Genomic DNA, 23,604 nt, shown 5'->3' with positions numbered 1-23,604 from the left:
CATTTCTCAGCCTAACTACCAATATAGCTGAAGAAAATAAGCAGGAGTCTGATAGAAGTGTGCCTTCCTCAAGATGAGAAACTTCAGCAGGTCGGTTAGCTCTGCTCCTTCTTTCACATTTCTTTTGGAAAGACAACAGGCGCACACTGATGATGTCACAGCCGCTAAGAGATTTTGATTGGCTGATGTGTTTTGTTGGTCTGATGGCCTTATCACAGTTGTTGCCCTCAGGACATCGGTGACTTGGCAAAATCAGGAGTTGCTTTTATTTACACTTAAATATCACTGCTGTCAGAAGACAAACCTCATATCTCATATACATTTTTGATGTAGTTTTAAAATGCCTATTGTCCTTTACATCCTGTGTAAATTTCATGATGAATGGACCGAAACAAATGACCCAAAATGACTTGGAAAAACTCTGGTTCCATTGACTTACATTAAAAGTAAAGTATGTTGTTTCCCTTCTCCTGTAAAGTTAGTATTTTGGAGATACGAGCTTTTCTTCCGACGACAGTGATTTGCTAACCCTGCTGAAAAATCACAGAAACCATTAAAAGTGTCTGTTGGTTTTTGGTGGTGTCCAACAATCTGTAATGTTATTCTGTGTTTTCCTGATGGGTTGATATCACATTGTAATGGTTTAACAGATGTTCTGAATCCACTTGCATCTGATGGTTTCCTAACATAATCTAAACGTGTCCTATAGGAAACTATTGTCTCTACACTGCAAGAAATGGTATCTTGTCAAATAACATTATCTGAAATATAGTCAATAACTCTAACATTTTCCATTTTGAGATGGCTGTGCACTGATTATAAGATTATTTTCCTGATTTCTATTTTTTACTTGTTTTCAGTAACTTTATTAAGTAAAATTATCTCACTATACTGGCAGATGATTTTTCTGGTTTCAAGCAAATTTCTTACAACAAGCAAAATTATGTGCCAATATAGTGAGATAATTTTACTTAATAAAATGACAAAACTAGTAAAAATGTGTAGAAATAAGTTAAATAATCTTAAATTAAGTTTACAACAATTTTAACATTTTAATATTAGATTTATTGACTAATGTAAGATATTTTTACTTGACAAGACACCATTTTTTGCAGTGTAATAGTAATCTTTCATCCAATTCCCAAGTTTTAATCCTAGTCGCTGTTTTTTCAGCAGGGTTCACTTTTTTAATTTGTCACTACCAAACACCAACCGTCGTGTTATTATATTTAAGTCATTCAGTAATCAATTGACTGACTTTATAATAAGTTGAATTCAGCAAATAGACAGCACATTAAAACAGGAGGAGCATGTTCTCTGTACAGGATGTGTCCATAAAAACATTTGCATATGACTATATGCATATTTTTATGGGAGTCCAGTGAGGCTATGAGGTAGTTATAATTTTCTGGATTGTTGTCAGAAAATTCAATTGAAGCTGATTTAATAAATTGAACTGTACATCTTTGGGACTTGCAACTGCATACAGAAATATAAAATATACCCTCTCAGCACCAAGAGATAGTAGCACTAAGGTGAGGCAATGTTGACATTATCCACTGGTTTGATTGCAGCTCTGTTAAATGTATAACTTGTATTTAAACAATGCACATAGACAACGCCCTCATGTGATCAAACATTCTATGGATTGTTTCATAACCAATATAAAATATTAAAAATAACATTAAACCCTCTGCATTTTAATTTTATATACATAACATAAAAAAATGAACATCCAAGTAATCAAACATTATTCATGAAGATTTGCTGATATTTGAACAGCAAATTTGGTTCAAATGTCCAGCCTCACTTCCAGTGTGGTTCAGCTCACAGTCGTATACCATCACATTGAAGCAGATGTTCTGTGTAAATTTTATATCTTGTGTAAATTTGGTTTGGAATTCAGACGAAGTACAGATCACATTAAAAACAGTAAACATAGACAGAGCCCCCTCCCACATTACAGGATGGCTTTATAGCTCATATCCTATTTTGTGACTATGTGTATTCTATGAATTATTTAACAAGTCATGACCTGTTTTGAATATTAAGCCTTATATAAAGGCCTGAGTGCTGTTGGCATCCATTCTGCACCCTTCACTTACAGGTGAGTTCATCTCAGAATTGTGATGCAGCTGAATGTTTATAGTAATTTTGCTAGAAAATAGTGTTTTAGAATATTGTAATAAAGAATGAATATAGTACATTACAATAAATGTGCACAAATCAAAAGACTTAATGTAATATATGTAATTTTGTTTTTTAGAAAAATGGATCATCATATATTTTACCTGCTTGGGATCATTGCAGCGTCTGGTTTCATTGATGCATCTTCCACCAAAGGTACTCATCAGCTTTTCTTTTTAATTTCAGCGTGGTCAGCTCACATGTAAATGCCACCATATTAAACAGCCATTCTGAACTTTATCCTCACAGTCATGTCTTTTTTTCAGATGTGTTAAACCACAAAGCCACAACAATTTTAAAAAAGTTCTATATGTTTTTTTTTCAATTATTTATGGATAGCAGTCTTTCTTTTTCTGAAATTTTAAGGTTTTCTGCTATAAGACATTGTAGCTACACAAAATGCCAGATACATTTCTATCTGAACCCGACTGTAGTCCACAAATCTCTGTCTGAACCAACTGTAACTCACAAAATTCTGTCTGAATCCAAAAGTAGACAATGGTAAAAGCAAACTGACGTGTAAAACATGGATGAATTAAGCACAAAGCCCAGGATTCAGTAATGTAATGAAATGTAATGTGTTGTGACTTTCAATACAAAGAATATATAAAATGTAAAATAATTAATATATACAAATACACTTCATATTTACCTATTAAATTCATCGGAAGTGCAGCTGTAGGTACCTGGTAGTTTTTTGTGTAAATTATGCATGTGCAAAGTATGTACCAGAAAATGTACATATACGTACTACATATTTACCTGTTAAATACTCGTTACTTACCGCACCATAAAACAAAGCGCTACACCTTTACAGTATAGTAATAGCTGAAGCTTTACCTCCCCAGAGGTTCACCTCAACCTAGAACTTGCTTTCCTTTATCTCTTGCAGCAGGTTTAGGGCTTCCCCGGCTCATTAACGTTAATTAATACAGTAGTCGCAGATTTCACCAATCACTGAGAAATGTGAAGACACCCTCATATCTACAAAATAGTAACTTTACGGGAGAAAAAAAAAACTTACTGTTTTAATGTAAGTCAATTGAACCAGACTTTTACTTTCAGGCCGTTTCTTCTGTTCCATTCATCATTACATTTGCACACAATGTAAAGAGCAACAGGCATTTTCACTTTTTTTTAAATCTGAAAAACAACAAAAATGGAGATACGAGGTTTTGTTCTGACAGCAGCATTTATTCAAATTAATGAGTAGCAGAGGGTGGTAGAACAGAGAAGTCCATGATGACACAAAATCAAACAAGATCAACAAAAACAAGCAGCAGCGTAACATCAACAATGCAAGACCAAGCCTGAACAAACACAGGGGTATAAATACACTGAGGGGGTGGGCACAGACAGGTGGAGCAGATAATAAGGAGGCAGGACCAGGGAAGAGACATAGAACAACAACAAAAGCAAATGGCACAAGAAAACAAAAGTCACATGGCTACCATAGAGGGGGAGAAACAGACACACTCAGAGGGACAAAAGGGGGAATCTGTGACAATGTGCTATAATCCTGCCAGCATGTTTCCACTTAGTACCCATGATTCAACCCCAAATTGAACTGCAGGTACCAGCATTTATAGAAAAAAGTTATTATAAGCATATTTTTTTTTAAAAAATCAGTCCATTTGAATATTACCTAATATGATCATTCACTATTAAATTTTAGTATCATTAACCACATTCAAAGAATTACTAGTGCTTTGTGTTGCGCTCTGTTCTGTTTAATCCTGATATCTTCACTCTCTACAGCGAAGCCACACAGTCAACATTCACCCTGGTTACTTTACCTGTATCCTGGGTGCCAAACGATCATGCCTAGGATGCTATAGATGGAAATATACATTCAAACAATGGGCCTGGGTCTCAAAGCAACTAAAAAAAAATAACAACAAAAAAGAGTAATTGAACAGAATCATTTGCACTTGCATTGCTCTTTTCATTCTAGGCAAGAACCTCGCTCTCTATGGAAAAGCCACACAGTCAAGCTTGTATGGCAACCCTTGGGCTCCATTCGGTCACGCCTACAACGCTATAGATGGAAATACTGATTCGAATTACAACCATGGGTCGTGCACCGCCACCAACTCTCAACAAAACCCCTGGTGGACAGTGGACCTTCTGGACGAGTACACAGTGACCTCCGTCACCATCACTAACAGAGGAGACGGCTATTCAGAGAGGATCAACGGAGCTGAGATACACATCGGAAACTCTCTGCGCAACAACGGAAATGACAATCCACGGTGAGAGGACTCAAAGACACACTTTAGCTTGCAAGCTTCATGAGTTTCTGGCGAACTTTGATTTTGTTAATCCGGTAAAAAACCTACTGAAAGCATTAATATACCCTAAATAACAGACTTTATTTTATGATGTCAGCATTAAGTAGTGATTGGCAACTAATAATGATACAGATACCGATATTGAAACACGAAGTACCGCCCGATACCAATCCTATACTTTTCTTTTAAAAGCTACTGTTTTCAGTTCACGCACTTACACTGCAAAAAATAGCATCTTGTAGAGTAAATGATCTTAAATCTAGTCGATATATCCAATATTTCTCCTGTTGAGATTGGTATAAGCCCATTTTAAGATTATCTAACTTACTTACAAACATTTTTTACTTGTTTTTAGTAATTTTATTAAGTAAAATTCTCACAATATACTGGCAGATAATTGTGCTTGTTGTAAGAAATGTGCTTGAAACAAGCTAAGTTATCTGCCAGTGTAGTGAGATCATTTTACTTAATGAAATTACTTAAAACAAGTGAAAATGTTTGTAAATAAGCTAAGTAATCTTATAATCAGTGCACAACCATCTTAAAACAAGAAATTAGATATATCGACTAGAATTAAGATAATCTTTCTTGACAAGATGCTATTTTTTGCAGTGTAAGATGATCTGAAACATGATACTGAAACCCCACAGGAAGAAATACCTAGGTGGTCAATATACTGAGGCCTTTTCTGATTTTGCACTGCAAAAAATGGTGTCTTGTCAAGTAAAATTATCTTAAATATTGTCAATAAATCTAATATGTCTCCTGCCCTGCCCTGCCCTCCAGAGAGAGGTCGTTTTTAAGGGTGTCGGTGCTCAGCTCGCACCTGTGTGATGAGTGGTCACGGCAGCTCCATCTCTCTGCCGCCACACACTGTACGGACACAGCCAAGCAGCGTCAGGCGAAGGCAGCACCCTGATGCCGGCATGAAGTGGTGTGAAATGAAATGTTAAGATTCATCATGATTATCATGATTTTGCTGAAAGACAACATTCACTTTTGATCTGTATGTATTTTGTCGAGCAGGACAGAAGTTGTGGATGATTCCTAAATGGAGCTTAAATGTCTGTGTGTTTTCTACTTTTCAGAGCGGAGGTGATTTCTTCCATTCCTCCAGGAAGATCCTTCACCTTCCACTGGGATAAAAGGTTCTCAGGACGTTATGTAAACGTCATCATACCTGGAAACTACCGGATTCTGACTCTCTGTGAGGTTGAAGTCTATGGATATCCCACTCAGCGTGGTGAGAACAAAACATAACTACACACGTAGAGTCCATGTTTACTCAGAGCAAGAGCACTGATCGTCTACGTCTGTTTACAAATGTAAAATTCACATCTAATTCTGTGGGCATGAGAAGCTTCATCCTACATCAGAGCTTTTATCCTGAAATGGTTAATAAATATGGAACTGTACAAGCTACACTGTCAGATTCCAGTCTCTTCATGATGTGGTTGCAGTGTTAAGCCAAATATGTATCTGCAAGACAGTTAAAGAGTAACTACACCCCACTGTGTTCAGTAACACCACCCCTGGGTCAACTTTGAAAAATGCTCTAAAATGGGTGGGGCCAGCTGGGAGGGCACTGCAGTGATGTTTGGAGGTGGGGCTGCGAGGGAAGCCGGGTGGGCTGGGCTGCTGTGTTTTTAGAGCTAGCGTACGTAGCTACCAGAAAATATGGAGAGAGACAGAATCAAACGGCACTTTTGTATCTGAGAGTCTTATGAGGCGGACGATTTTTCTCCACTACCCTCCCCATCTTCAACGCGGGAAGGAGTTTCTGATCAGGCAGTGCGTCTTGAGCCTTAACAGTATGAGCCGCTGACTCAAACCACCAAAAACTCAATATAGGGCAGAAAATGACTGACAGTGAGCAGCAGAGGCGCTGAACGGTAGAACATTCCTTCTGGTTATCTGTTCAGCTGGTCCATATTCGATAAAATAAAGAAAAAAGTCCAAGAAAGGTTAACACAGTCGGTAACAACGGCCTTTTTACGTTAACCTTTCCTGAACAGTTTCTCTCTCTGTAGTTCCAGTGTTGTTTGCTGTTAATGTCTGTTTAGTGAGTCGCGCGCTGAGGGTCTGAGTTGTGAAGGGAAACGTGAATCGGATGCAACACCGGCAGCTTTATGGAGACTCCCAAGAATCCTCACTTAATCAGACCTTCAGATTATCTACTCATATGCTGAAAACTATCAGTAAATGTGCTAATCATAACATCTTTATTCCAAACTGAGCTCAGATTAACTGGGTTATGTACAGTTGGTACAGACAGCTGGCAGATCTCAGCCTTGTGAGGTGGTGCTGGGGGTGTTTAGCTCAGTGTGTGAGTGCGGTTCTCTCCTCGCTCTCAGCTCCTCTGCTTTCATATTTATGAGTGAGGCGCGAGTGGGGCGTCATCAGGGGCCGGTAACGTTGTTTGACTGATTTGCGTACTGTGCATCCATGCCTATAGCAGAGTTGAACCAGAGGGGGCGCTGCAGAGGTGGAACTGACCACGATAGAAATGATATTATTACAGTTTGGAAAGATGTGCTCACATTTTAAGCAAAGCTCATGTATATTATTATTACAGAGCAGCGCATTTCAGCTGTTAATGAAAAAAGGTCTTGGGGTGGAGTTACTCTTTAAAACAGACCTTCATAAGAAAAGAGTAACATTCAGAAAAGATAAGTGAGGGAATTAAATATTCAGACTTCGCTGTCAGAATGAACCGTGTCTACCTTCATATTCTGACTTTATCTTTTTTGTAAACTGTCTATGAATCAGGTATTTTGTTCTTTTAGATGTAATTAGTGATCTATTTGCTATAAATAAATCAAGAATTTTGACTGTGCTTCCTGTGCAGGAGAGAATTTAGCACTGACGGGAAGAGCTACACAGTCCAGCATTTATGGTACTGGTTTTCCTTTCAACGCCATTGACGGAAACCGAGATGGTGTGTTCTCTCACAGTTCCTGCACACACACGAACCACGACCTCAGTCCATGGTGGAGGCTGGACCTGCTGAAACGGCACAAAGTGTTTACCATCACCGTCTTTAACAGGCAGGAGGCCACTTCTGTGAGACTGAATGGAGCTGAAATCAGAATTGGAGACAGTCTGGACAACAACGGCAACAACAACCCAAGGTAAACTGTCTTCAGGTTTAAGTGACAAAACATTTTTTACTCTTGAGTTGTGATAATAAATGACAAGTTGTCTCAATAAAATGCCAGGTGAAAAATATATGCAACTGAAACACTGTTTTTTATTGTTATTAATTATCAGCTACTGGTGAGAAAACACAAACACAACACACCACTATTCAGGGATGGAATTGTATCACTAATTCAGATTAAATGAATATGTATTAAATTAAGAATAACAACATAAGTACAGGCTTACAGATAAACGCAGTGTCAATTCAAAGTGCTTTACAGAAAAATGAAAGCATTTGATAATAACACAGCTCATAACATCCCTGAGATCCAGCATCTCCGAAAGGCCTCGTGAGGACTGTTACAAAAGACATAAGAAGTGCATTAGAAGTAAGAAGTGCAAATGTGATCATAATCAAGTCATTTCCATACAGCTTTCACCGCTGAACAGCAGCCACAACTGAACTAAACCTCCAAAAGAGTCGATAAAGTTTAGGAAAATATTTAGAGGTCATATGAATCACATATTAAAATTTAGAAGCTGAAGATTAAAGATCTTGAGTGAAATACCAAATAAAATAAAATATATTTAAAGTTAAAATAGTGCTAAGATACAGGGCAGTTAAAGTAAGGGAGGTCATCACATCCTGAAATCTACAGCTTTGAAACACACTTCACGCAAGGACGCGATCACAGATGCTTCCTAACGCGACGCAAGTGCAATCTGAGTGTTACAGCAGGGGGCGCTATAACGACAGCCAAGCCTGTCCAAGTGGTCTTGTTCTGCCGGCACTCCACAGCAGATGAACAGCTGAGTCTCATTCCAAGACGACTTACATAAACAAAGTTAATAAGGTCCATTATGGCCTTTCAGTTCCAGCAGAAGAGCTGAAGCAGCTCACTCTCCTCTGCTGTCCACGTTCAGCTGCTGAGGCTCTTGGAATAACAGTAGATCCTCTCTGATGTGTCCTCTAGCGCCCCCTTCAGTACTGCCACACTAACATAACAATGCACAGTGAGTTTGTACATTTACAGCATTTGGCAGATGCTCTTATCTGGAGCGACTTACAATGTGATCAGTTTACACAGATGGGTGAAGGTAGTGTTAGGAGTCTTGCCCAAGGACTCTTATTGGTTACCCAGGCAGCGGACTGAACTGCAGTCTACAGCATAGAAGGCAGAGGGGGTACCCACTACACTACACCATCAGTTTGTACGGAAGGACCGAGCGTTTGCAGTGCGCTGGCCAAGTGTGGTCATTTGCATTCATGTCCTTGTGTAAAATATGTTTCAGGTCTCACAGCTCAAAATCTGCATCCCATTTATTCAAATTTGGATTTATTAACATTTCCTCTGTAAAATAACCTACTGTTGGTAATAATTCCATCTCTCTTTTCCTGCTTCTATAGGTGTGGTTTGGTCTCTAACGCAGGTCAGACCCCTTCCATATCCTTTGAGTGTAACGGGATGGAGGGACGGTACATCAACGTTGTGATTCCAGGAAGGAAGGAGTTTCTCACTCTGTGTGAGGTGGAGGTGTTTGGAGCTCCTCTGATCTGAAGAACCTCTTGGCCTTTATTTTGCTAATTCTCAGTCAGTTGTTAGCCGTGATTGCACTTCAACTGAAATTAAAGTCTGGAACTTGTTGGATTATTAATTCTTGTTGATTGTAAAGCTGAAGTTTGATTGAAAGCTGGTTGCAGCTCATAATCTCCCATTTGCAGCCTTGGAGACCTTGAGTTTCATCTCTTCCTTCTCTTGTCTCGTTCAGTTGCATCATATTGAAACCTGTAAAACTGTCTGTGAGCACAGCGGCAGAGTTTCACAGCTGCCCTGATTGGATTCTTTCAGCTGTGTCAAATTCTGACAAACTGTATATTATTATGTTTAAACTTATCCCTGTTGTCGGATGAAAACCTCATATCTCCAAATTGGTAACTTTACTTTTAAAGTAGGTTTTTTCCTTCTCCTTTAATGTAAGTCAACGGAACCAGACTTTTTTCCACATCGTTTTTGGGCTGTTTCTTTTGGTCCGTTCATCATAAAATTTACACACAATGTAAAGAACAACAGGCATTTTCAAATTAGGACAAAACCTGAAAAACAAGAAAAATGGAGATAAAGTTTTGTTCCGACAGCAGCGATATATAATATGCAATGATGAATGGCACTGATTGGATGCGATAGAGTAGGGCTGGGCAATATGATAATGATATATTATCATGATAAATTACGTCACATTGCAATATAATATGCTTATCTGAACATATAATGTATGTCGTCAGTACCTGTGGACACTGACCAGCTGCATGATTCATTATAAAGAGAGCAAAATTAGTCCAGTTTAACTGGATTTAGTGACAAATAGTTTTTGATAGTTTTTTTTAAAATGTATCTCTACTGAGTCATTTCTCTTTTTTTACTGGCCAGACATCTAAAAAGATAAATATTGTGTATCATAAAAAATTCTTAAAGTATTGTGATATTATATTTTTGTCATATCGCCCAGCTCTACATTAGAGCACAGGAAACAATACGATTAGATGGGGACACTGCTGTGTCAAAGTGTGTCATCAGTGTGTATGTTCTCTCTGCTTTATCACCACAGAGTCCTCTCACACAATTAACGGCACATTTGGTAAAGATCAGCCAATTTAAATAATGTCCGAACATATGAAAATATGTCTCTGACCTTCTAACGAGGCAAAATTGTTCACAAAAAAAAATTACGAAAAAAACATTTTTTTCCTGTTATGTATTAAGCAGAAGTGCAGCACACAGCAGTGCTAAGAGGCTTTAAAGCCTGCTGACGTGTCACTCTCTCTGAGTTTGGAAGGCTTTGTGGGGCAGATGGGCTGCAAACTCAACCCAACAGACCATATTCCTGAGGCTGATACCAGTGATGTTTGTGGAGGGAAATAAAATGATTCAGAATCTAAAAATCTAAAAAATCTGTACTTTGCATAATAAAATGTGCAGTAAATAAATCTGTTTTGCACAGAAAACAATATATGGACTGAATTCACTCTGATACAGCACAGTTTATCTAAGTCAATAATAAACACTTTTTATTTACCCTTAAATACACTGCTGATAAAATCACAGAAACCATTAAATCACATTAAACCATCTTGTGATTTCAAGGTAACAAAGTTGTCATCTTGATCACAACATAGTTATCATGGTGATTTCAAAATAACAAAAGTCGTTACATAGAAATCGCGAAACGAAATTAAGATGTGATCTCCATATAACAACTTTTGCTATCTCGAGATCACAAGATAATTAAATCGTCATATTGAGATCACAAAGAAATTAAATAACGATGATACAGAGCCCTGCTGGTATAGTATAAATAAAATAATGCATGGCCACAACTTAGTAGAGTGTGGGAATAAGATAATTAAGTCGTGGCCACAACTTAGTAAGGTGTGGGAACGAGATCCTAATGAGGGGCCACAACTTGATGGTGGGAATGAGGTAATTGAGCCTTGACCACAGCTTAATAAGGCATGATCTCTTTCCCACGCCTTACTAAGTCATGGCCACGCATTCGGATCTCGTTCCCACATGTTAATATGGCGTGACCACATGTTATTTTTATTTACATGGGATGTCACCAGCAGGGCTCCGTACAATCCAGCAAATTATAGCCACAGCTTTTGGCCTGTCTGGACCTCCGTAATATTTTACATAACAAGTAATGGTTTGGGAAGCGTTGGAGCTGGAAAACATGAGCCTCTGCACAGCGGGTGAACTATATTACTGCTGTTGTAGTGTAGGGACTACATTTCCCATAGTTCCGTTCGTGCGTGAACAGACCGGAAGCTGCCGGCGCTGGCGCAGCCGTTTGTCCCTGAATGAAATGGGCTGCAGGTATTAACGCCGATCCTCGGTTACTGACGAACAACTGCTTACAAAGGTATTTATGTGTATTAAGGTTCCTGATACGAGTCAGATAAACAAGTGATATAACTTTAGTGTTATGTAGGTTAGCTTCTCTTTCGAATTTCCCGTTCCACCTTAAATGCCGCAGCGGTTACATTCTGGCGCTGCACCATTTAAGGTGGAACGGGAAAATTCGAATAAGAACCCAACGTCAGCCTGGTGTGATCTAACAAGAGCTATTGCTTTAGTAGTCGTTGTAAGCGGTTGTTATATGTTGTTATTTCGTAGTTATTGTAATTATTATTGATGTTTTTACACATTTTGTACTAACAGAGGGTTTTTACTCCTAAGAATGAAGCAGGAATATCAAGACCTCATCTTGCAAGCCTCTTCTGCAGAGAGCCTACAGATCGGGGCCAAGATTCAGACGCTGTGGAGTGGCTATGGTCAGATAGTGAGGGTCCACTTGCAAGGCTGCGACCGTCCATCTGTAGTGGTCAAACATGTGATGTTTCCTCAGGAGTCTAAACACCACCCGGGAGGCTGGAACACAGACATCTCTCACCAGCGCAAGGTCAGGTCCTACCAGGTAGGGCCTCCTCACAGCAGCTCCATCAGGATTTTCTAATTCAGTGCATCATGACATCTCAAACTTCACGACTCATTTGATACAGTTTGGAATTATTTGTGAAGAAACCCTGAAAAAACAAATAACCCATACGCAGGAGTGAAGTAGTGAAATACAGACGATTACAGACGACCCATTAAGTTATTACACAAAATGGTTATGAATGCGTCGCTTGATCCCTGAGACATTGTTTTGTGATAGTTTTATTATAAAGTTTTGGCCAAAAATGTATTTATCACCATCCACTGCTCAGTCTAGACAGTCCACATATGGAAAAACGTCCCATTTTGAATTCACTGTTTTTGTGGGAGTTTTTGATAATGTAAAATATAAAAGATTTTTCAAAAGTAATAGATGAATTCAATCATAGTTATTCATATACAAGGAAAAAAAGGTGGATAAGCAGTTTGGCTGTGTGTGAGTGGCCTTGAGGTATCAGCTGTGACTTGGTGGGCCACACAGATACAGCTGGAGTCTGTTTATATCATGAGACATTAAAATTAGCATTGGGAAAAAAGGAAAAGTACAGTTGTACTAGAAATAAATAAAAGCAAATTCAAATACAATAGATGAAGCAAATAAAGCTTGAAGGCTTAGGCCTTTTATTTTTCTGTTAATCTTCAATAAAAGAGTTGTGCCATTTTTCCTGCCGAGCCTGGTACTGTGCTTTTTTGAGTTCTGTGTCGGGAGCAAAGCTGCGAAGATATTTTTTCCACGACAAGCTCCTGGAGAATCGCTTCAGATTGTGAAAATTTGTCGCAAGGGGTAAATCGAGGTTAAAATCAGGCAAAAAAAAAAAAGTTGTGTAGTTTAAGCCCAGCTTAAGGCAAGCAGCCACTTGGGCCTCAGGCTCAGCATTTTTAGTGATTAAAATGTGAATTGTGGCTGAGGCACTGGGCTATAAGCAGTGTGACCGCTGCTCTGACAATCCAAAAATCAAGGCATGAATCGTCACCTTTCTAATTTTGCCTCTTTCACCAGGTAGAAACTCACTGGTACCAGAACTACAGCACCAATGAGCGCTGCCGGATCCCCGAATGCCTCGCGGCGCAGTCGTTTGGTGACGAGCAGCTGATTGTTCTGGAAGACCTGGATGCTGCCGGTTTCCCGGAAAGGAGAACCAGCGTACGGGATGCAGAGATAAAAGCATGTCTCCGATGGCTCGCCAGCTTCCACGGCCTGTTCCTGGGTGTGTCTCCGCAGGGTCTTTGGCCGGTGGGCACGTACTGGCACTTGGAGACCCGTCCGGACGAGCTGGAGGTCATGAGAGACCAGAAGCTGAAGGCGGCTGCAGGAGAGATCGACGCGGTGCTGAACCGCTGCTGCTTTAAGACCATTTTACACGGTGACGCCAAACTGGCCAACTTCTGCTTCTCCAAGGACGGCACCCGCGTGGCCGCCGTGGACTTCCAGTACGTCGGGGGCGGCTGCGGGATGAAGGACGTGATCTATTTCCTCGGGAGCTGCATGGATGAGAGAGAGTGCGAGAAGAAAGTGCCAGGCTACCTGGACTTCTACTTCTCAGAGCTGAGAGGCGCCGCGAGCGAGAGGGTGAATTTCGCGGAGCTGGAGGACGAGTGGCGAGGTTTGTTCGCCTTTGCGTGGACCGACTTTCACCGCTTTCTTCTCGGCTGGATGCCGGGACACCACAAGATCAACAGGTACAGCAAGCGGCTCGCGCAGGACGTCCTCAGAAAACTCAGTCAGAGTTCGGACAGAGGGAAGTGAAGCATCAAGCAGCTCTACTAGAACATTTTCATCTTCACATAGTGTAAAATGTCTACACCTGTTTAAGGGTTCCTCCCAGGTTCTTTTAAACTTTAAAAGTGACCTCATGTCTCATCGACAATCATGGTTCTCTAAAGAGCCACCCATTAGTAGGGTTTTAAAAGTGCCATCCTGCGTGTGATACTGTATTTAAAAAAAACAAAATAATAAAAAAATTAACCTCAAAAAACAGAAAACTAAACTATAGGAACACTTCAACCTGCAACAGACATTAACTAAGAGTTTGTTAATGCCTATTATATAAATATTAAGTTACATATCCATTAATAAACGGTTTCATTTGAATTGTTAGCCCTTTACTTGGTGACATAAATAATCAATCATTTTGAATAGAAGAAACCTGATCATTACTTATAGTTTGTTAATAATAATTTAGTGATGATACTCAGCTTGAAATATTTAGTTGCAATGCCAACAATTCATGATCAATATGAATAACTGCTTAATAATTGTCCCGTTCTAAATTATGGAGTAGTTATTTTTAATCTTGCATTAAATTTTAATGCTTAATCATATTTTTTTCTTATAAAGTGGTGGACGTGACCTTTCTGAACATAAGTAATCATTAATTAGAACTCAGTGTAGGGACTTGACTTATGTCACCAAGTAAATGGTTAATAATTTAAATGGCAGCACTTATTAATGCACAAATATATAATTATTAACCGTCATTAACAAACTATTAGGTAAATTTCTATTCATAAAGGTCTGTTACTATAAACTATTCATTGCACGTTTCATACATTACAGTGTGTTTCGATGTGCTTTACAGTGCAGAGTTAAAATAACAGGCAAAAGAAGAAATAAATAGTAAAAAAATAACTGCACTTATACATATACCTGATATATATTAAAAACAATACATAAATACATGAAACAAATATACTGTGTATAAATGTAAGTATAACATAAATAACGACTGTTTTGACCAATCAAATTTAAGTTTCTTGCGTCAAATGAATGCACACAGAAACTTAACTAGAGCTGTGATTGGATAGGATGCTCACAGTACGTGGTAAAGAACACTGTGGTTGGTCAGAGGGCTTATTTACGTATTGGAGTCTTCTGCTGTATCACTATTGCATAAATGGTTAACAAGCGATACATTTTGCAGCCCTGACCATCATCACTGTGTGGAAAAGACACTGGACCAGCACTGGGGACTGTATTACTGTACTTTATTTAATAACATTCACTGTGACTCATAAGAAATCACTGTTTTTATTTGTGGTGCGTACTGTACAAATAAAAAAATAAAGCTATTTTAAAAGATGTGTGTTGCTCACATTAGTGAAAAATTTTACCATGGCTAGCCATCTATTATAAGGGTCACTGACACAGAAGGTTTCAAAAAAATATGACGCGTATTTTCTTATCTTAAATACAGTGAGAGTTCTTAAAGCTTTAGTTGCCTGTTTCAGTTATTAAACTATGCTGGTCTGGTTGCTCCATCTGACTGACTGGTTGCGCCGCCTGACTTTTCAGACTAATTTAAAATTAAACAGGATCTACTTTGACACCTGTAGAAATCTTTGTCCTTCAACTTGAGTTTATACTTACATTTTTTTCAAATAAATAAACATTATTATAATAATTGCACATGTTCATGGTTCTCCTGAGGTCAGACCACCTGACATGGTAAACAGAACCGTCCTAATCGCGACTCAAACATCACACTTTTACTAAATCTGTGACCTTGGCACCGCACCATGCAATATCCCGGGCCCTTTTTTGTAAAAGCATGTCAGAATAAGTTTTCAAACAAATTCATGTCAAACTATTTAATTAGAACTTTATATCACTAAATTACCTTTTTTTGATCATTTACTTAATCAGTATGCATGGTTGGACTGTTGCCCCACCTGCCATTTTTATACATTGAGGCAAAAAGTAACTAAATTAAGTTTTATATGGATGTAATGGGGGCGGCACGGTGGCGCAGTGGGTAGCGCTGTCGCCTCACAGCAAGAAGGGCCTGGGTTTGATTCCCGGCCGGGCGACCAGGTTCCTTTCTGTGTGGAGTTTGCCTGTTCTCCCCGTGTCTGCGTGGGTTTCCTCTGGGTACTCCGGTTTCCTCCCACAGTCCAAAAACATGCAGTCAGGCTGATTGGATGTGCTGAATTACCCCTAGGTGTGTGTATGAATGTGTATGTCTGTCTGTCTGCCCTGTGATAGACTGGCGACCTGTCCAGGGTGTATCCTGCCTTCCGCCCAATGACAGCTGGGATAGGCTCCAGCACCCACCGCGACCCAGAAGGATAAGCGGTTTAGATGATGTATGAATGTATGGATGGATGTAATGAAAATTCACAAAAAAGAGGCGTTGTTGAATAACTTGATATGTCATGTATTTATTAAATTATTTTTTGGGAAAATAATGGACACAAAATATGCACATCATGTCAATGACCCATTAACAAACTTGCATTCTACACAGTTATTACAGGTCACAGTTATTTAAGCTGACTACAAAAGTCGTTAGATTTCAGTGTGTTGGGTAAATATAAATAAAATACTTATTAGTTATGTAGCAAACTCACATTTTAGCATGTATGACAGAATAAACAACAAGCTAAAAGCTACAGTTAGCAAAGTAGCTACCTGGCTATCTAGATATCTTACTTTAGCTTGGCTCCTTTTCTCAATGAAAGGGTAAAATTCATCTCTAGTGTTTATTTAGTGCTAAATAAAGACAGAATAACTTTTCTTTATGGTATGTTATGACGACTGAGATACGATAATACTAAAGTTAGCTTGTAAATATTAGCCTGTAGCTCAGTGGGTAGGCCAGCAGTGAGGATTTGCATAATGCAAGCTGGGTATTTTACTGAGAGAATTGATAAATAATGCAAAATATGAAATATGAAAACAAAAGTTGTTAATTCTGTGAAACTGATGAACCTGAGAGATAAAATGCTGTGTAGAATACAAAAAAAAACAGCAAATAGCACATTAAGCTCTAGTTTTTAGGCTGAAAGCCCCGTTTAATATGCACTAGGGTGACCAGACGTCACAGTTCAGAGTTAAAAATGGGGACGTTTTTAACTGTGGATTAAAAAACAGAACCTGAAAGTCCTAAAAAAGACCTGCAGCAGAGCAGACAGGCAGACGTTTCGCGTTGTGGTTGTTTTGGCCAGCAGAGGGTGCTGCTGCTGTCTACTGACCACTTCTACCACTTGCTCGTCTGGTTTTGTGTAAAAGTCAGGCCGAAGCTGTGAAGTGTCAAGTGAGTCCACAACATCACCACAAACGTCTTTTTATAACACAAGGTGACCCAGGAGTTAAAGCAGGGGTGGAGCTACGGGACTGAATCACTATCAGCTGATCGGTGGGCTCTGATTCATACAGGCAGACAGTCTGCTTGAACGTAGCCACCATGAGATCCACAAACAGAGCACCAGTTTAAACTGCATCACTTTATCAGCCGTCCATATATGACATATGGTGTTTGCTGATAGCAGCGTCTCTGTCTGTCCAGAACTGGAGCTGCTCAGGGGGTGTTTAGGGTCTGGATATTGGCCTTTTCTTCACTCACCATAGTAGCTACTGTATGATTTTCTGACACAAAGTTAGTTAGTTCTCAGTTTGGTCAGTCAGCCTTCACCAGAGTTCATTACAGTACAGCAGTTATCATGGACAAAATGCAGGAAACTGGAACTGCCCCCTAAAATGTCCACTGGATATTTTAATGAAGTGTGGACTGCTGAACTGGAAGTGTCCCCATTTTTCATTTCAGAAATCTGATCACCTTTATATGCACACAGGTTCTTTTAATCTAAAAACAAATCTTCACATCATAACAGGCCATACAGCACAGTTATAAACTCAGATTCATTCTAATACCGAACTCACTTTTCTCAACTCTGTCTAGTTTTTGTGCATATAGTTTGTACTGGAATATAAAAAGGTTATGTTTTGGCACCACTAGATGTCGCTATAATGCAGGAAAACTGAAGAGCTTTAATGTGTTCCTGCTGAAGAGCACAGAGAGGTTTGTGATATCATTGGTAGTTGAGTGTGAAAGCTGGCTCAGTTTTGAGGATGGTTAAATAGTTCATTCTTTCATGCGGTTTGGTGTGAAACGTCTCCGTTCTAGATAGACTTACCGAGTCAGAACTGTTCACAGTGGTGGTGATAGGAACCAGACGTCCACCTCTAAAAGCTCCCTCTGTTACGGGGCGGCAGGGAGGCGGACCCAAGTGCAAAAATGAAAACCAGTGAAAAAGGGTGTTAAATAAATTTATTGAGGTAGTGGGATGTGAGTTGTCACGTTAGGGATCAGGTACCCAGAGCCAGGTGGAGTTACCACTGCGCCACCGGGAAGCACAGGTGACCAAGAAAAAAAGGCGGGAAAAACAGCAACAAACAAAGGAAACGCTGAAAGCAGCTCAAACAGAGGCTGAACTAGAAACGTGAAATAAAAGACAATGAGAAAATAAAAGACTCTTCCGCTGTAATTCTGAAGGGAAGGCAGACTTTATGTTTCACTTGTTTACTTTTAGTGCAGCAGACACCTTTAAATGGCTTGGAGCCGTTTGTAGCTCAAGCCTTCTTTTTTTTGAGTAGTTTTGGGGCAATTACTCTCTTTTGTTTCTTCCAGCCCTCTTTTCTTTTTTGTTTTTCTTTTCTTTTTGTTTAAATACCCACCTGGGCTGCGTACCGTACTGGTCACCACTCTACAAAAGTGGGACAAAGAGCTACTTTTTTGCCACAGCCTTAAGTAGAGGAGTCCACAGGTGTGTCAGGTTGGGCCTAATCAGCCCGTGGGCTTCTGGGAATTGGAGTTTCCTGAAGTTATGGCACTTCTGGCAGGCTGGGCACTTTGCCACCGTCGCCCTCTGCTGGTGGCCGGCAGCGCAGGCTGGACCCTTACACCCTCACAGAAACGTTCCTACATGAAATGGTTATGAATTCACTGCCTGATGACTGAGACACTGTTTTATGATAGTTTAGAGAACTTAAACTCCATTCATGGTGGAGGGATACATGCAGGGCGCTGTGAGGCAAAATAGTCCCCAAAGAAAACTGATTATTTCAGATTTTCCACTATTTTCCATCATCAACATTCCATATAGACTCAGAAGACTCGTGTAGGTTCACTGGTGGTTCTGGATAGTAAATAAAATGTCTATATCTGTGTTGTAGTCATGGCGACCCCTGGTTCCTATCACCACCACTGTAAAGACATCTGAACCATTTCACACCAAACCACTCTGAATCTCTCTGATTACACCTCACACTCTGAAATATGAAAATAAACTGACAAATCAGCCATGCAGAACCCTGAGAACCTTTTAGATCTCCAGAGAAGGCCTAATGATTTCTGTGAAATAAACACATGTGTAATGTTTAATTCTATTTCATTTAATAGAATCATTATGTTTCATGTAACCTTTGTAAGTATTGTAATATTACTCTTATGTCATTGTTTGGTTGGAAATACAAGAGCTGAAATCTTGAAACACCCAATGGTAAATAATCCAATCAGGATTGTTCTTTCTGTGGTCTCTATGTAGATACAGCTGAGCTGCTCTACCATTGGTTAGGACTTCAGGAGCTGTACTGAAGGCCTTACATGTTAGATTAACACATTACCAACATAATTAGGAAGCAAATCACCCAATCACACTCTGATTTACAATGGGTGAAGAGAAAATAGGTCACTCTAGTTCTTCTGGAGGTTCTAGATACTGACTGTGAATATGAGTTGTAGTCTAAGCAGGTTCCGGTTAGTTGTTAGGGATGAAAAACGGCGGCAGCAGCTCTATATTAGAACTCTTTACTTAAAGAGTCACTGTAAAACTAACACATACCAGCTCAGATATATGATACTGTCTGTTACAAGTTTCAGATAAAACATACGTAATAATTTTTACAAGCTTTAAATCTTTGTGTTTATTCTAGAATGGCTAACACAGTATAAGAAATCCCATAGGAGCAGAAATTAGCATTATTTCAGACCCAGTTTTGACACTTATGGTCCAAACTGAAGGCCGAGCTCTAATAGTCACAGTTCTGCACTGCAAGATCTGAACAGCATCATTCTGTGGAGGTAAAACATTCAAATGCACTAAAAGGCTTATATATTTACATTTACAGCCTGACTAAACATTCATCCTAAATCAGGGTAGTTTATTCTAAGTTTCTGAGAAGGCAGAAAGAAAACATTCCAATGGTTAAAGGTTATGTAAGTAATGGTTAAAGAGCTCGTTAAGGTAAGTCTGACTGTAGCTGGACTTGTGAGAACCTGTATAAAATAAGATCATTACACAAAACTGTGTGAAACAGACACATCTCAACTTTTGTGATCCACTTAAAGGCCCAACTAAAAGGAAAAATCATTTTCCTCACTTTATTTAATTTAAATAATAGATGTACCATGTAAACATTGTTAAAGTTGTAAAAAAAACTCCCAAATCCAGTCCTAATATGGAAACTAATAGTTTCTCTTGCATCACAAATCAATCCATCTATCAATCAATCAACCTTTATTAAAACTCTGAGTACCCTGAGGGTGACCCTCATTTGCAGTGTAGCCGAGCTTTAGAACAGAGAACAAAGGCATGAAAAGAGTAAAAATCATTGAATGAATCAAACCAGTAAAAAAAGTAAACTAGTAAACAACACTGTAAACAAATGTAAACAAAAAGCAGCACATATGTTACATATATCCACCTGTTCAGCCGTTTGGTGCAGTTTGGCACCGCCCAGTCAGAAAAGAGCTCATCTGCATATATCAGTCTTAAAGACAGAGTAAGAGGTTAGAAAATGTCATGTAGCAACGAATTATGACTGTTTTTGTATATGTACCAAAACAAACGTTATAAACCACATTCAGGAATTCATTATTATTTTTTCATGATATAAGTTGAGAGTGAGCTTTACACAAATATCAGTGCTATGTTATGATTAATATCACCTATATTAGAGAAATGAACACGTGTTTTCATGATACCTTCTTGCTACATCCAAAATGTTTGCAGATACAAAATATTTTTCAATTAAACTCTTTAATTGATCATAATCAGGTATAATATGCATCAATAAAACAGTATTTTTGTTTTTGTTTTAAAGAAAATTGGCAAAAATTATTATGGTATAATGTTTTTATTGTCTATGTCGCACTACTTTTACACACTGAGATGTAATCAGAGTGATTCAGAGCGGTTCGGTGTGAAATGGTTCAGATGTCTTTACAGTGGTGGTGATAGGAACCAGGGGTCGCCATGACTACAACACAAATATAGACATTTTATTTACTATCCAGAACCACCAGTGAACCTACACGAGTCTTCTGAGTTTATATGGAATGTTGATGATGGAAAATAGTGGAAAATCTAAAATAATCAGTTTTCTTTGGGGACTATTTTGCCTCACAGCGCCCTGCATGTATCCCTCCACCATGAATGGAGTTTAAGTTCTCTAAACTATCATAAAACAGTGTCTCAGTCATCAGGCAGTGAATTCATAACCATTTCATGTAGGAACTTTCTGTGAGGGAGCTTTTAGAGGTGGATGTCTGGTTCCTATCACCACCACTGTGAACAGTTCTGACTCAGTAAGTTTATCTAGAACAGAGCGTTTCACACCAAACCACTCTGAACCGCTCTGAACCGCTCTGAACCACTCTGAACCGCTCTGATTACATCTTAACCATGTAATTATGGGTGGAATGTCCCTTAACTGGACACAGATGTGTTTGAAAATAACATACTGCATATTGTTTGCAGCACATCTGTTCTGAGAGCAGATCCACAGGACGTGTCTGGACTCTTCTGAGTGGAAATATTCTGATTGTTTTGTTTTTTCTGGCCTTTGAGCTGAACTCTGGACCAGCGTCTTGGACACAAATTCCAGAAAACAAAGAAAAGGCAATAACGAGCTTAACATGCCGCTGCAGATTAGACTGGAGAAAAGAAAGTGGGCTCAGCAGCAGCTGGAGGTCCAGCAATTAAAAGCATTTTGTCTACACAGCCTTGACAATGAGACACGAGGGGAACAATGTACAGTCAGAAGAACCATGAAGATCAATCAGGAATGAGAACTTAGCTGAGATCCACTCACCATCAGCATTAGCCTGTGAAGATCTGACCATTCAGTTTTGGAATTTTAGTACAACTGAACTGAGTATAATAAAATTATGCACTCATTTCTGTACCAAATTGTAGAAATCTCCCAATAAGAATACATATTTACATATTAACGTGTTGTTTTTATTTTCTATAAAAGCTTTTTATTGCCTCTTTCTGTTATTCTGCTTCTACACTGTGAAACATCTGAAAACAAAACTCTTTAATTTAGCTTTTAATCAAAATTCTCTTTTTTGTATTTTCTGTCTCTTTTTTTGTTTAATTCTCTTATATTATATATATATATATATACATATATATATATATATATATATATATATATATATATATACACACATTGCTGTTAAAGAACAGGAACTGAGATAAAAGAAAAACTAACATTAGTTCTGTTACTGTTAGTAAAGCAGGTATGAAATTGCTCTATAAATACAATTATTATTATTATTATTATTATTATTATTATTATTTACTAATGTGTAACAGTTGCACATTTGTATATTTTGGTGTTTTTTAATGCTGATTCATGAATAAAGAAAATTGAATTGTATAAAAATTTGAGAATTCATCAATTTGTTCTGTCTTTAGCCATTCACGCCAAACAGCACTTACAGAAGATGGTTCTTCAAGGGTTCTTCAGTAAAGAAAATGGTTCTATATAGAACCATCTACAGTACATTCCCCATCATTTCACTATACAAAGAACCTAATATGTGTGCAAAGGGCTCTTTACTTGTTCATGGTTCTGTATAAAACCATTTTCTTTACTAAGAAACCTTGAAGAACCATCGTTTTTTAAGAGTGTAGTTTGATGAGGAAAACCCTCAGCACTTGTTCTGATTGGTCTAAAGTGATATTATTTTGCTTAACTATATCTTTGATGAACATCTAACAGAACCCGACCGATGACCCAATAACATTTTCATACTTTTATTCAAAATCAATTTTGGATTTTTTTATTTGTTTAGTTAAAAATGCAATCAAGAATGATACCAAAGTCCTTATTGGAAAGTCTGTCCACTCTGTGGCTGTCTTGGCAAAACAGCCGGGCAGTTCTTTCAGCCATACAAGACTAGACTCTCTCTCTGAATGAGGAGAGGCCGAAATACTCCAAACTGAAGATGAAATCACCATTTCACCATTTTAAAGTTACTGATAAAATATTATAACAACCTTATAAACAATTTGTAGCATTTGGCTTAATGACACACAAAAAATGTGATTTTCCTGCTGTTTTTATTAAAGGGTGGGACTTTCTATGCAAACAGACAGCACGTTGAATGTTACAAGTCTTCCCATTTATATTTTGACCAGTGACCGTCTCCTCCTCCTTTATAATTTATAACATATCTGGTGATGCAAAATTCATTTTTTTTTGCAGTAAAATTTGATGAATTTTTAAAAATATCCTCAAATTTGTGCTCAGAGCCCATTTAGACCACAGAACATTCACATATGCTTATTAATGAGTTCACCATCATAAGGGCACAAATCAGCAGCTAAACACACAACGACTACAAACTGAAACAGAGACTTTATTTTAAAGAGAGCAGCTTCACATTCAGTCCTGCTGTTATAATGCAGACTTTGGCAGT

At 38.5% G+C, this 23,604-nt stretch overlaps 3 protein-coding genes across 4 annotated transcripts in view; all 3 read left to right on the top strand.

Moving 5' to 3' along the window:
* Positions 1-1,632, top strand: part of LOC118798499 — a 7,971-nt gene extending 6,339 nt beyond the window's left edge. The window contains exon 5 of the mRNA XM_036557875.1: positions 1,616-1,632. Coding sequence (XP_036413768.1) covers positions 1,616-1,632 — 17 coding nt within the window. The remainder of the gene's footprint in view (positions 1-1,615) is intronic.
* A 423-nt stretch (positions 1,633-2,055) lies between these two features.
* LOC118798696 lies at positions 2,056-9,333 on the top strand. The gene is made up of 6 exons (XM_036558194.1): positions 2,056-2,107; positions 2,267-2,343; positions 4,142-4,439; positions 5,567-5,721; positions 7,327-7,609; positions 9,028-9,333. Exons 2-6 carry the CDS (start codon positions 2,271-2,273, stop codon positions 9,176-9,178), a joined length of 960 nt encoding a protein of 319 aa, XP_036414087.1. The 5' UTR covers positions 2,056-2,107; positions 2,267-2,270; the 3' UTR covers positions 9,179-9,333.
* Positions 9,334-9,644: 311 nt separating this feature from the next.
* On the top strand, positions 9,645-15,194 carry pkdc (protein kinase-like domain containing). Of its 2 annotated transcripts, none has more exons than XM_036558193.1 (3): positions 9,645-11,538; positions 11,855-12,095; positions 13,116-15,194. In XM_036558193.1, exons 2-3 carry the CDS (start codon positions 11,859-11,861, stop codon positions 13,860-13,862), a joined length of 984 nt encoding a protein of 327 aa, XP_036414086.1. In that variant the 5' UTR covers positions 9,645-11,538; positions 11,855-11,858; the 3' UTR covers positions 13,863-15,194. The 2 variants fall into 2 exon arrangements, with proteins under 2 accessions (XP_036414086.1, XP_036414085.1); XM_036558192.1 differs by having other exon boundaries at positions 9,645-11,540; positions 11,858-12,095.
* The last annotated feature ends 8,410 nt before the right edge of the window (positions 15,195-23,604 follow it).

The sequence above is a fragment of the Colossoma macropomum genome, unplaced genomic scaffold (assembly GCF_904425465.1).
Source record: "Colossoma macropomum unplaced genomic scaffold, Colossoma_macropomum, whole genome shotgun sequence".
Lineage (NCBI taxonomy): Eukaryota > Metazoa > Chordata > Actinopteri > Characiformes > Serrasalmidae > Colossoma > Colossoma macropomum.
This window is presented reverse-complemented; position numbering and strand designations above follow the sequence as displayed.

Excerpts from the sequence above, each read along its gene's own strand:
- LOC118798696 (XM_036558194.1), top strand. The coding sequence starts at position 2,271 with ATGGATCATCATATATTTTACCTGCTTGGGATCATTGCAGCGTCTGGT. Across the intron at positions 4,440-5,566 it reads AACGGAAATGACAATCCACG|AGCGGAGGTGATTTCTTCCA; the intron begins GTGAGAGGACTC and ends TCTACTTTTCAG. Across the intron at positions 7,610-9,027 it reads AACGGCAACAACAACCCAAG|GTGTGGTTTGGTCTCTAACG; the intron begins GTAAACTGTCTT and ends CTGCTTCTATAG.
- pkdc (XM_036558192.1), top strand. The coding sequence starts at position 11,479 with ATGAAATGGGCTGCAGGTATTAACGCCGATCCTCGGTTACTGACGAAC. Across the intron at positions 11,541-11,857 it reads ACGAACAACTGCTTACAAAG|AATGAAGCAGGAATATCAAG; the intron begins GTATTTATGTGT and ends TTTACTCCTAAG. Across the intron at positions 12,096-13,115 it reads GCAAGGTCAGGTCCTACCAG|GTAGAAACTCACTGGTACCA; the intron begins GTAGGGCCTCCT and ends CTCTTTCACCAG.